Raw genomic sequence first — 12,073 nt, 5'->3', positions numbered from 1 at the left:
ACAAAATTATATCCTAATTTCTACCGACACCTATATATTACAGTATACTAACTAAGCGACATAGTAAGATGTTTGAAGACTTGCGGTTGCTTCTGTCAGAATGATTAGATATTAGGATCCTTAAAATCTGGACTTAATGCAGCAGCAGCTAAACACCTATGCTATAGCTTATCACTATCAGCTTAGCGCAGAAGAAGGCAATTGCACATGTTCTGCGGTTTTCTTTATGTTCAAAGAAAATAAAGTTTTATCCCTTGCTCCTACCTACCCATTGCAGAATATCCAAATGCCCAAACTCAATCACAAATCCTAAAAAAATAGGATACTGAAATTCTACCTTCAGAACACTGAATACACAGGGTATGCATGAATGCCAAGCTAACTATTGAACAATCTAGAATTAATGCAGCAGCTAAACACCTACACGTAGCTTTTATCCATCATATAGAGCAATATAAGTTTAGCGCAGAAGAAGGCAATTGCACATGGTCTGCGGTTTTATTTATCAAAGAAAATAAAATTTTATCCATTGCTCCTACATACCCATTGCAGAGAATCCAAATGCCTAAACTCAATCACAAATCCCACAAAAAGTAGGGTACTGAAATTCCATCTTCAGAACACTGAACATAGAGGGTATGCATGAATGCCAAGCCAACTATTAAGCATTTTGTGCTTTACTAAGATATTAGGAAAAAATCACGAGCATCACTGAAAAAGTGAACATTTTTAATCTCACAAAATTAGATCCTAACTCCTATAGACTTATAATGCAGTATATTAATTGAGTGATATAGTAAGGTGGTTGAAGATCTTTGGTTCCTTTTATGTTAGAAAGACTAGAGATTAGGATCCTTCAAATCTAGACTCAATCTGGCAACAACTAACCACCTATGCACTTTTATTACCTTGCAAAGTGATGAATGGGCCAAGGAGTTCAATGGCCATGTCGTTGTCATACATGGTTTTGGAAGGCAAACCGAATGTGAACCATGTACGTGTCAGGATCAGAAACTCACGTACACAACGATTACATAGTTGGACATCATCACACATTGCTCAAAATAGTAGCGAAAAAGGTACTTTATTACATCAAGATGTCCAAGACATCAACAGAGTCATTAACATAACATAGTCATTAACGTGATCAAAGTGCGGAATGCGAAACGTAGAGATAAGACATTCACAGGCAGCTGACTGGGGGTTTGCCACTAACACAACTAGAACCCATCGTAGTCCTGAAACTCTTCGAAGTCCTCCATGTTGCCTACATCTCGTCCTGAGCACTAATTGCAATGGGGGACAACCTGGGGTGGAGTGGTTTTAAAAGCAAGGGTGAGTACACATCAACATACTCATCAAATGTCCTGTTTGGCTAAAGTGGACTAGTTGTATGTGGAGTTAGGGTTAAAACAATTGCTTTTAGTTGGTCAGGTATATATTACTAGTAGTAAGCCAAGTTTTAGTAATAAACCCAGTTATTACCCAAAAGTACTCCCTCTAAGAGAAAATACCAGCAGTCAGAGTTATAACCATCAATATTAGCCATCGTCATAAAGTATCCAAAGTTCTTCTAATCAAAGAGGATCCCAAGGCTGCTCTTAACCATGAGCACAATCGATATACCAATTTCTAACACTCTGCAGAGGTTGCACACTTTACCCATGAGTCTTGATTCCCTTTCCAGCCCAGGTTGTCCAGACCCAATCTTCACTACCAAGGTGAATGGCTAGGGATTCACTACGTAGCTTTTATAAAGACTCCCCTAGTGCATAGCTGCTCGTTAGGTTGTACCAATCGTACAAACACAATACTTCTCCCTAAGGTGGGTGACTAACAAAACCAAATCGAATGAACCTCGACACCCACCCTTAGTAGAGTGAGCACCATGCCCCGGCCCCCATTGACGGCCCTCCGGCAAAGCCAACTACACCCCCAGGTTTATCTAATTAATCAGCTAAGGGTGTCCCATTCCACCCTCATGGTTGTACTGTTATCCCGGGTGGTCACTCAACGAACAGGTCCTTACGGAGAGGTACTCAGGAAAACAACCTGAGTCCTCTAAAGTGCCATAAGGACATCATCATAATCATAATACCAATATCATAAATATTCACATCATGCTCGTTGATTAAAGTGGAGCAATAGCATGGAACTAACTATAATAACCCAAAAGGTAATCAAGGACAAGATGAATACAGACTAGCCCGTCCTTAGGTTTCAATTAAGTAATGCGGGACAGTGAATTATAAAGTAAGTAGGACATAATGGGTTAGAGGACACTTGTCTTCACCAGGTTGCTGCTCAAGGAAGTCTTCGGCAACACACTCAGGAACCGTGGACTGCTCGTTGTCTACGCAAAGCGATCATGCATTCAACACATTTAGAAAATGACAAAGAAACAATACACCAAACATGTACAATCAAGTGAACACAAGCTCGTAAAACACAAGAGGGTAAATCTAGGTTCTAGGGTGAGCGATTACACCTAGAGATTTGTGGTTCTCTAAGTACTGCTTATCTCAATAGATTACATAACTTAACTTCATTTATCGTAATGAGACACAAAAATTATACTAGGGATATGTTCATACTTTACATGATATTACTTTCACAAAGTTGATTACCTAATTACCATTAGGGTTTTCCTTTTAATAAATAAACCATCACTTAAACTAATCTACAATCTAGACATACACTACAAAAATACCCCCCCTATTGCAACGCATTTATGCGTTGCTAGAAGTTGAAATAAGTGTTGCTAAGGCTTATACCAACACATAATTATATGTTGCCTATGCTGGCGTTGCTAGGGTCTACTGCAACACTTATTTATATGTTGGTAAGCCATGGCTATAAGCGTTGCTGGGCCGCAACGGATATTTATTGCCTACTGCAACGCTTACATGTGTTTGTACCGGCAAAGACGAGTTGACCCGTATTGGATTTGGTAATATTTTGCTTAGATTTATGGCAGCACATTTATGTGTTGCAATGTTGTTGAACCATATAACAATGGCAACATTTAGATCGGATTTGTGAGAGCACATATATGTGTTGCAAGAAATAAACCATTTATTGAATAGAAATTGATATACAACAACATTTGCCATTAATAAAATGAGAAGGTCCAATTCATCCTAGGCATAAACACGATTGCAATGGACAAACCATTTCTCATTGAAATAAAATAGTCAATATACAGAGTAGCACAACTTAAAATAATAACCACTTCATGCGTGTACAAATATTTTTGGATACAGATATAAACATATGACTCATCCTAAACAATACTGAACTGCATCATAGGTAAATTAGGAAAGCTTTTTTGGTAGCATAGTCTTCAAATTCTGCATAAATCTTGCAGCTCTGAAACTAAAATCTGACAGCCCTGAAACTTCATCCTAGGTACTGAATCTGATGAACAACAAGAAAGCATTTCAGAAAAAGAAACATATGTGCAAAAGAATACAATAGTGCGATAGGAGAGCACAGGAATGAACGAACTGAGAAACAAAGATCAAAGGAGAGTGCAAGTATATGAACGAGCCTACCGAGAAATACAGGACCAAGAATAGGAGCCAGTGATGGCTGCTATTGTTGCTACAGATATAGTGATCAGAGGCGACCAATCACCCGCTCAAACATTTCCTGCTGGACTACAAAATTGAGGATAAAAGTTCAGACCAGAAATCATAGTAGCCAAATACTGATAGCTTTTATTTGGTCAATGCCCCTCAACTTCAAATTTGAGGATAACATAATTTACAAAAGTGTCATACCGGTTGCAATTTCATTTAGAAAAGCATGTGCTGAAATCCCACATTCCACTGATATATAAACAATTTTTGCTAATAGAACACATCAAGCATTCAAGAAACATCATATTGCTTGAGCACCACTTGATGAATGCTTGATCGCTACAATATTCTCGAATGTCTTTTGGATCTCAGTAATGAGATTAACCATGCATAACAATACAATATGTGATATTAGCAGACACCTCTTTTTAACGAAAAGCCCTTTATAGCTAAGAAATGCTTTGAACTAGACTGTCTTTCTTTGTAGTTTTTACTCTTTTAGCTCATTCCATTTATTCAGTTCGATTGGCTAGCAAGATACTACGTTCACCTAAATTCTGATTGAGCACACATAAGCATCTGTCTTGTAGGTTTTGCTTTGCCTCCAGGCACTTTGGACAGGATCGGAGAGACTATTTTTCTTTGTAATAACATAGATCAAACAGTTTTTTAAGAAAAATGCAGTAAACCTTAAGAAATGGGTCAATACAAGTCATCATGACACAAAGATAATATGGTGGGATTAGCATATGCTGGGGACCTTTTACTATAACAGCATTACATACTAGACAAGGGTGAACCTCCACATGTGCAAAATTACAAGCTAACAAAAACACGAGTAGAATTTTTATGATGATTATTAGTGATTATCGTATCATGGTCTGTCAGCGGTGTTGGTGACATTGCAATTTTTTCCTATCCTTTTTTTGTTTTGTGCTGTTGCCCTTGCATTTTGTTCAAATTATATAAGACTGAGAGCAGAAACAAAGAACCAACTTTCAGAATGGCATTACTTACCAGTGGCATATCAAAAGCAAAGAATTTGCCAACAGGTTTGCTGGCAACAAACACCATCCTTATATTGGACAGGTAAATTGTGCCTTTTGTTTTCACATGACCTCTAGGAGCTCTAATTGATAATAACAAGAGAAGCAGCAGCAGTAGGAAAATATGGTTAGATATGTTTGTTGAGAGCAACTATTAAAAATGAAGCTTCCAATACAAGCATAGGTAATGGGCGAATGAGAAGGCAAATGATGTTCAATCTTAGAACTTATAAGTGACAAAAAAACTATTTTACTACTGATTTTTTTACTGCTGTTGTAACATATGAAAGATAAATTTGGCTAGACAGTCCCCCCTTCCTCATATAACACCTGATTCTCCAAAATTGTCTAAATAAGCAAATAGATGAAGTCATAAAGATCATAAATTAAACTTAAATTGTAGTAATATAATTGCAAAAACATATCGATGAACCAACCAGATTCGTCACCAAACAAAGGGGCGATGGAAACTTGGAAAGAAATAAACAGACCTGAGAACTGATCTTCTCTGCTCTCTGAGTCATCACAGCTCACCATGGGATGATAGAAATTCTTGGCTTGATCAAGCACATGGAAATGAAGATGGCAATGGCAAAGATTACAATCCTTCGAGTATGTAGATAATAGGATTTAGAGACTATGATTGACAAGGTTACCTGGTCCTTTTGATCAAGCAAAGAATTAATCTCAGAATTCACTATTACACCACCATACTCATCATCCATGTTTCTAGGGTCACTTTTTTGATTGGTGTCCCCTCCCCCACATCACTCAACTAGTCTGTTGAATCACTTAAAGAAACTAGTTGTTTGGGGTCATGTTTAAAGTTATACAGTTTTGATGCAAGATCATTGGTACCAGTCTAAACACCTAGACATTTTGCTCTTTCTTCTATCGCAGATATAATAGGTGGGTAGTGTTTATTACTCAGTTCTTGCAATATTGTTTCATTTACGGATTGGTATCCCACGCGAGATGTCAAGACAAGTTGGCTGCTGTCAAAAGTGCAACCAGATAAAATCTGCAAAAGGGCAACTGCATCACCAGCATCTTTTGTAGTCACAAGAGTAGGGCCTGCAATTAACACAAGCATGAGTCTACAAACATTCTCAGAAGAGCAGGGCCTGCAATCACCAGCATCTTTACATTGGGTCCCTCCCCTGATGTATCTTTAAATCCTATTATAGAACACAAGAAGGAAAATGGACTAAAAGAATGACAAACCTTCAGAAAACTTCATTTCAAGGCTTCAAGCATATCCTAACTTGTCTTGTTTCTTGCATTTTATCGCACTAACCAAGCAAGATGGATATAATAAAACTTTTTGCACTGATCATTTCCAAAAACCTCAAACAAATAGTATTTCGTAAGTCAGAGACAAAATATAACTCATGTAAAAAGGTGAGCTCAATGAAGTTCAAAATATTTATACCGCAAATGTGAAGGAAAAGGGTAGGTTAAACAAAATTAGTCCAAAATTATGATTCCAGTACTTATAAGAATGCAGTTATAATTTCCAATGTATTAGGAGTTATAATTTTGCATAAAATGGGTGCTCTTCATGATGCCACAAACAAAACAGACACCAATAATCAGGCAATACCGTAAAATAAACAGTAGTAGACTTACCCTCTTTGTGGCCTCTGCTTGGCACTCTCGTTCATATTACTGTTTAAGGTATTTTATTCTTTGTGATTTGTAGTGATGACAACATTAATGAGTTCTTGATGAACATGGGCACTTTGTGTTGTGCATATGCCATCTTCAGATAGCAGATGAACTTCTGATGAAGATGTGCCTGAACATATCTGTTCTTCCTGCCATGCATTTTACCATAACATGTTTCTTTGAAATATGTTAATAAGTGCAATGAAAAGATTTTATGGCTGCTTTGCTCCTTAAAATGGTGCCTCTGCCATGAACGATTGTTTTTAAAATAAATGCTACGATTAACTACCTTCTTGTCATCATCTTTAAAGATTGTCAGATTCCCGTATAAGCATCTGTTGGAGCAGCTGCAACGAACAAGCCATATACTGCTTGTTATCAAGTTTTTTGTTTCTCCAAAATATTCCATGCGATCATTCTTGCAATGGTTTATGTTTAGTATTTTGTTGCCTTAATCTTGGATTTCCTGCAAACTTACAATGGCGGTTCTTTTGTACATGTTGAACAAGTATTCCTAAACTATACTGTATATAAGGTAAGATTGAATGTTAGTATTCTGTTTTCTTCATGGTATCTAGTATTTTTGTATTATAATTGATTATCTATATGTTTGCTAAAACATGAGTTGTTGGGAGTTCTGTACAAAGGAATCTGGTCTATATTTATGGTCATCTACATGCCACTTCCAGTCCATTCTAATAATATTTTTTATTTGAGTTTTTGAGTGATTTCTTTCATGGCTTGGAGTAAGAAATACAGTTTATTACAAAAATCATCTTCAGGATGAAGATATCGAATACCTTGTGTAACCAATCGCTCAGCCTCAAGCCAGTACTGTTGGAAGTGAATTAGATGGATCTGACCCTGATGATATTGATGAAGACATAGAATAAGTCGACGATGATGATGAGGGGACCATAGATTAGCCTTCATCCTCGCACGGAACCAAGCGGAAGAGAGATGATCCCTCGCCAGACCCAACTACCAATCAAGAATTACGAGGATCCCCTTCGTTGTGTTGGTCGCTGACCAGGAGGCAAAAACATAGAGGGAATAAGCGACAGACAGGCACGGCGAGGCATACCTGGGACGGTCTGGACACGGACAGCTTGTGGTGACTCCTGCGGAGGCTGCCAGCAAGACTGAGGAAGAGTAGGCGGAGTGAAGAAGGAGGCGTCGCGGTGCGCGGCGAAGGCGCTCATGGCCCGCGCGACGAGGACGGTGGTGGTGGTGATGGAGAACCACACCTGCCCCAGGCCCACATCGACGGCCTCATGGACCGTGAGTCCAACAACCTCGATGCCTCCGACCCCAACTCCCTAGAGATCTTTAGTGCCACAGCCATGGCACTCATTGCACGCACATTAACCCAGCGGGAGGAGAGTCGGGGCTACACACACGGGTTATTGCCGGAGGGAGCGCGCTGGCGGCTTGAGCGAGGCCGCCGGCTTCCACGCGACGCCCTGCTCATCCGGCGGAGGCGGCTGCGAGCGGAGAGGTTAGGGATTAGGGCAAGGTAAGGGAGGTGACGAGGGAGAGGGGAGGAAGTCGGGTAGGTGTGTAGCGACTTGCGAGCGAGCGTCGCGTGGAGGGGAGACATACGAAAAGTATATTTTGCATGTTTTTGGCACATAAATAGAGATATATAATAAATATTTTAATAAGTGCAACATAGTGACAACAAGATACAATAATTTTTTAATAAATAAAACGATACAAAGTGGACTAAAAGACTTTGTATTGCTGTTCAATTCCTTACTTTACATTTTTTGCGTAATTTATCATCCCAACTACTATGCTTTAGTTAAAAATAAAAAACACAATTGCAAAATTGCTTAAGTACCAAAATTAATCTACAGATACGGTTTGCAATGTAGGTAAACGTTACAAGCATTCTAGTTACTATACGCATACGATTGCAACACATGGTAAATGTTGATATGATCATATTTACTCTACGCATACGGTTTGCAACGCATGTTAAACGTTGTCAGTATCATTGTAATTCAACGGATGTAGGTTGCAACGCATAACAAGCGTTGGACCTAATCACTTCCAACACATATAACTATACGTTGCCAGGTATATGTTGCTATAGGGGGGTTTGTTTTGTAGTGATAATACATGCAGACAATGAAAGATTATAATTTAAATAGATATATAATAATCTTATGAACATTTTGCAATTTGAATCACTCAATTTGGAGTTCATATGCAAAAGGTATGAAATAAACAAGTTTTGGAATTCAAAATACAAAACTAGGTCCAATTCTGCGATAAAACAAAAGGGATGGGCTTTTCTGCAAATACTTAGGGGCCTGAACGCGAAAACTAGGGACATCAGATTGATATCCAGAAAGCCAGGGGTTTTTAACAAGTTTTCCCTGTGAACAGGTATCGGCTGCTTTTGATTGTGCGATCGCAAATCAACGGCCAGGATTAGATCTGAGCGCGAGCGCGCGCGGGCACGGGGGCAAGTGCTGACAAGCAGGCCATGGGTGTCAACGACTGGGGAGGGGGACGGGCTGACCAGTCAGGCCCAGCGCCATGGGGTGCAAGCATTGATAGGCGGGGCCCAGAGGCAGGGCGCGCGGACGCAGTCGATATCCGCAAATTCAAACCGTTGGATCGGGGACGGACAGTTGCGATGGGGTGCACGAGGTTTTGTAGCTCGGTGACCGGCGTTGCTTCCTCCGCGGTAGCGAAGTCGTCGAAGACAGGGCAGGCGCGGTCGCTGGGGGTCTGGGGTCGGCGGTGAGGGCTGGAACGGGTGAATTCTGTCCAAATCTGGACAGAATTTTTGAAGTTATGTATTTTTGAAGTGAGTAGTCGAATTCTGTCCAAATCAAGATAGAATTTATGTTTAGCACGGTTTGACCTTTTTAAAGGTCGAATCTTGTTGTGATGGTAATACAAAAGTTATAGAGGACTTTATAAGCTTTCTATAAAGTCCTAGTTTACTATTTTTGGATAAATAACTATGGAGTTATGATTAAAAGAACTGACTACTGTGCTGCTGTCCAGAAAATCTGCATGTGTTAAATTGATTGCTTGGAGTCATTCTTGTTTGGCTAGGTAGGATTAGTCCATTCTTGATCCTTGATTGATGACAATTTTTGTTGCATATGAAGTGTTTATCGAAATGCCTTGTTATATTGGAGTAATTCATTTCCTTCTTACTGTTTGATCTAGACTTTAGTAATTGGGAATGAAGTAAATACTTTGGTGAGTGCATTTGAATTAGTGATATTGATGCCTTGTCTTAGGAAGTATTGTCTTCTATGTAATCACTGGCGTTAATAAGTCATGAATGGTTGTTGATTTTCATCTCGAGTATGTGGGATCAAGTAGCACCGATAAGTCTAATCCAAGTAAAGTATGAAATCTATGTGATACTAGATGCGCATGAGGAGTTTAGGTTGAAATGCCAATTTTGTGTAGAGTGGTAAGTTAGTAATTTGAATATTTTGCATGTAAGTGGTGTCGAGGTTACTGTGATGATTTAGTTGTTTGAGTGAATATGTATGTGATGGATGCTTTACCTGCTAGCTCACAATTATGATGTCTTAGCTAGTGTATGATTCAAGTTATTTGGACATGGTGGTTTAGAAAGTTAATAGATTGCTTCTATCCATATTTTGTTCTAGATGTCTGTTAGTGAAGAACCTAAGGTTATTCATTTTTCGATGAATGCTTAATCCTAGGAGAATATAGAACCCAAGTAAAACATGTTCCTAGATGTTTGGGTTAGGTCCATTTGACTTGAAGATCATGTTTGTGTAAAGTCAAAAACATCTAATAAAGTTGAAATGTCTTGCTTTAAGTGCTTAATCTACTTCGAGTAGCATTATCTAGCTCGTGCTATTTATACTCATGCTCATTCATGTGCATCTTGCATATCGCATAGGTGCGTTCATTGATCACGTAATGTGGATGACAACAACTGGAATGATCTCAAGGTGGGACTGATGAATAAACCCAAAGATGAATGATCTGATCGTGCTGGAATGGGAGGTGCTCGCCAAGCGAGTATTGTCTAACAAGCACTAACTTAATAGTGTTTATCCCAGGCAAGCCCTGGTGCATTTGCCACCTCCTTCTGTTTTAAAAACTTTTATCACTTATCTGTTGCATTAGGTGATAGGAGTTGTGTGAATAAACAATTGATGCATTACCATTCCTTGGAATTTGATTATCCTCCTTGCTACCTATTTTATAAAGAGAACTAATGAGGCTTAGCCCTGCCTAGAGAATTAAAACTTGTTTCTTTTTAAAAGAATGTTGTTTAACACTGGGTAGGGGTTTGTTTTATGAAAAAAGACTTGTAATGGTGATAGCATGAATTCACCATTCAAGTATGGTACCTCTGTCCGGTACATGGTTTTGGGAAGGAAAATAATAAGATGAGACCAAACGTTGAGCAGGAAAGGTCGCCCGTCTGTGTCGATTAAGGACCACAACGAAAGTAGGCTTGCTAATCTAGGACCCTTTAACTGGCCACATGCCTCGTCATGGTAAGCTTAGCCTTGACCGGACCAATACCAGAATAGCTCGCACACACTGGGAGTGGAGAGATGGCGGGAGTAACATGTGCCCACCTAGCAAGTGGCTGGATGGTGGGGTACTATGCTCTCGGGTCACGTGAACCCGTGCTGGTCTTGAGAAACCCGGGTGCGAGTTGACATATGCAAGGGTTAAGTGCTACATATGTCGTGTGGTTGGAGATCCCTAGCTGGGTATGAATCGATTCGGATCGCCGTTACTTCTCGGATATGAAGATTGGATCACTGCCCTGCATCATAGTTAACAAGTGAAACTAAAGCTGCTAAAATGAAGCTAGTGTAGGACAAGTGAATGCTATAGATTAGTCAAATCTAGATTCAGGAAAAGTACTTAACTTCTAAAGTAAAAGTTTGGCATAAGGATCCACTACTAGTAAGCTTTTTCTGCAAAAATGAGTCTTTGAAAGTTGATAAGCTTTACCTTGATTCCCAACAACCCAGCATACCCTTGAGAGTCTTTTCTTTAGTCAGGTAAGTCTTGCTGAGTAATTGCGTACTCAGGGTTTTATTCCCTATTGTTTTCAGGTTATAATTTTGTTCTGTTGTGGATGGTGCTAAGTGTCGGTGGGCTCGACCTTCTTGTATAGGTGTATCCCATCTTTAGCTTCTTTATTCAGGATTGTCACTTAAGCTAGCATGTATTTTAAAACGTACAAATGTTTTATACATTCAAATTGTAATATTTTTTTGAATCAATTTCTTTTATAATAAACTCCGATGATATATATTGTAATCTTGTTATAACTTGTAAATGTTGTAACTTGTAACCATTTTGTAATAAAGAATTTCCGCTGCAAATGTTTGTATGTGAGTTGTGTTTACTTAATCCTGCGATCTTGGCGGTAAGTGTTTATCCGGGGTCCTTGGGACATTCGGACAGATCCTGTTAAGTTGTTTGGTGCACATGCATAACTGTCTTAGGTCTTTGAGATAGGGACAGGTGCATGTGGGCCCGATAACTTGGGAGGTTCTGCGACATAAATATGTAGATCGAAAGGTATACTAGTCGATGATAGGATCTTTACTCTACTTATGTGCTTCACGACCAGATATTATGCTTTCAACATGCATGTGTGCATGATTCCAAGTCGACCCTAAGGAAATCCATCAAATGGCCGTGAAAATAATCATGATATATTTAGTTTACACTCTTAAGTTTGGGCTATGGTACATTGGTACCCTAAGGGATCTAGCTTTGATCTAATCAGGTATTCTG

The 12,073-nt window shown here is 39.2% G+C and overlaps 1 protein-coding gene across 1 annotated transcript; it reads right to left on the bottom strand.

Moving 5' to 3' along the window:
• Positions 1-6,067: 6,067 nt before the first annotated feature.
• On the bottom strand, positions 6,068-7,813 carry LOC100274873 (uncharacterized). Its single transcript, NM_001149133.1, is given in 1 exon segment — positions 6,068-7,813. A coding segment is annotated over 1 exon segment (405 nt). The 5' UTR covers positions 6,705-7,813; the 3' UTR covers positions 6,068-6,299.
• Between the last annotated feature and the right edge of the window lie 4,260 nt (positions 7,814-12,073).

The sequence above is a fragment of the Zea mays genome, chromosome 10 (genome assembly GCF_902167145.1).
Source record: "Zea mays cultivar B73 chromosome 10, Zm-B73-REFERENCE-NAM-5.0, whole genome shotgun sequence".
Lineage (NCBI taxonomy): Eukaryota > Viridiplantae > Streptophyta > Magnoliopsida > Poales > Poaceae > Zea > Zea mays.
Note: the sequence above shows the minus strand (reverse complement) of the source record. Positions and strands in the feature narration are given on the sequence as shown.